This window comes from Puntigrus tetrazona, chromosome 23 (assembly GCF_018831695.1).
Source record: "Puntigrus tetrazona isolate hp1 chromosome 23, ASM1883169v1, whole genome shotgun sequence".
Taxonomy (NCBI): domain Eukaryota; kingdom Metazoa; phylum Chordata; class Actinopteri; order Cypriniformes; family Cyprinidae; genus Puntigrus; species Puntigrus tetrazona.
This window is the reverse complement of record NC_056721.1, coordinates 5,487,458-5,489,092: the sequence shown is the minus strand read 5'-3', so window position 1 is coordinate 5,489,092 and position 1,635 is coordinate 5,487,458. Positions and strand designations below refer to the sequence as shown.

Below are 1,635 nucleotides of genomic sequence, written 5' to 3'. Positions count from 1 at the left end.
AGCGGGAAGATACGACAGAAGCGTGCATGGATCATTGATTCGTTTACTATCGAGGAAGAATACACTGGTTCGTTACCATATAAAATAGGCAAGGTGAGCTGCATCACAGCGTCTCATATAGAGAAAGTTTCACATTGCATGTTAAATTGTTGGATAATGATGATAATGTATGAGTATGTGTACGCTGTTTGTGTTTCAGGTTGAACTTGACAGGTCTTATTTAGTAAATTACATATTACACGGTCAAGGTGTGGATCAAGATCCAATGAATATTCTCAGCATTGACAAATCAGGTTTTGTTTTAGTACATGGAAGGCTGGACTATGAAACCGGCCCTAAAATCCTCCATGTAAGTTCTCCTTAAAAATGTGGTATCTTAAGCATTTTAATTCATTTAAATAAGCTGCAGGGAAGCACTGTATATTCATAATCACTGAATTCGATTGCAGTCGACATTTGAAGCAAGAAATGAATCCAATAATGAGCTGGATACAAAACTTGGGCTTGAGATCAAAATACTGGACATAAATGACAACGCACCTACATTTCAAAAGTCAATCTATGAAGTGACTGTGGACGAGTCACATGATCAAGGTAATCCATAATTATTTCATTTATGACAGTATTTACTAACCCTCGTGTTATTGCAGTCCACTGTGTTACTTTTCTCTTCATAACGCTAAAGTAAAGCAAACTGTTTTTAATAGTTATAATTAAATTCCAGCTTGGACTTATTTGAACAATGGCTGAGGCTGCTATTACGAGCGGTCTATCTCTTTAAGATGAATCGTTTTATATATTCCCCAATTGTTTTGGTGAAATCATTTGCTAAATGACTAAATATAAATGTACATAAATCTCCATGTCACTTACATATTGTGTAATTATTTAGAAATTCAAAGTGCAACTAAACTTTACTTTTTTCCAGTGTGACTTCAATATTGTTCACGTGTATATTTCTTCATTAGTTTATAGCTTTAGTTGGATATTTAAGTTCATTTAACATAATTAAACCAATATGAAAAAGCCAACTTGGTCTATAATATGTACCTTCGTGCACTTTTTGTGCAGCACCATTTTTAAGTATCTTACTGCACGTTTTGCAACGATTTCAAAGAGAAATTTCCACCAAGTGACTCGGGATTCAACCCTAGCACATTTTTATTACGTGGATATAGGAATGTATTGCAGAGGATCAGAATTGTCATTAGAAGTTAATGTTCTGTCATGTTGGAAATATTACCTACACTGAATCCGACCCATTGGATAGCCCATTTGCACTAAATAGCAATTGATTCTTTAACAACACTTAATTTTCTCAATATATATCAAGGTAAAGAACTACTGACTGTACTGGCGTCTGATCAGGATGATTCAAGTACAGACAACGGAACATTTGTTTTCACAATCAAGTCTGTCACACCAAAGACAGATAATGTTGAATTTTATATTCAGCAGCAAAAAGAATCTGGGACAATTTATTTTAAGGGTTGCTTGGACTATGAGGTATGAGTTTAATTTCGTTCATTAGTATTAATTCACTACTTTTGCACATTTGATACATCTGTTTGATACAACTTGTTTCTGAATCTTTTCCAGAAAGCTCAGAAATATACCATCCTTCTTGAAGCAAAA

The 1,635-nt window shown here is 34.2% G+C and overlaps 1 protein-coding gene across 1 annotated transcript in view; it reads left to right on the top strand.

Moving 5' to 3' along the window:
* Positions 1 to 1,635, top strand: part of LOC122329188 (cadherin-like protein 26) — an 8,722-nt gene that overhangs the window by 3,841 nt on the left and 3,246 nt on the right. The window contains exons 2-6 of the mRNA XM_043225385.1: positions 3 to 93; positions 200 to 349; positions 450 to 594; positions 1,334 to 1,506; positions 1,600 to 1,629. Coding sequence (XP_043081320.1) covers positions 3 to 93; positions 200 to 349; positions 450 to 594; positions 1,334 to 1,506; positions 1,600 to 1,629 — 589 coding nt within the window. The remainder of the gene's footprint in view (positions 1 to 2; positions 94 to 199; positions 350 to 449; positions 595 to 1,333; positions 1,507 to 1,599; positions 1,630 to 1,635) is intronic.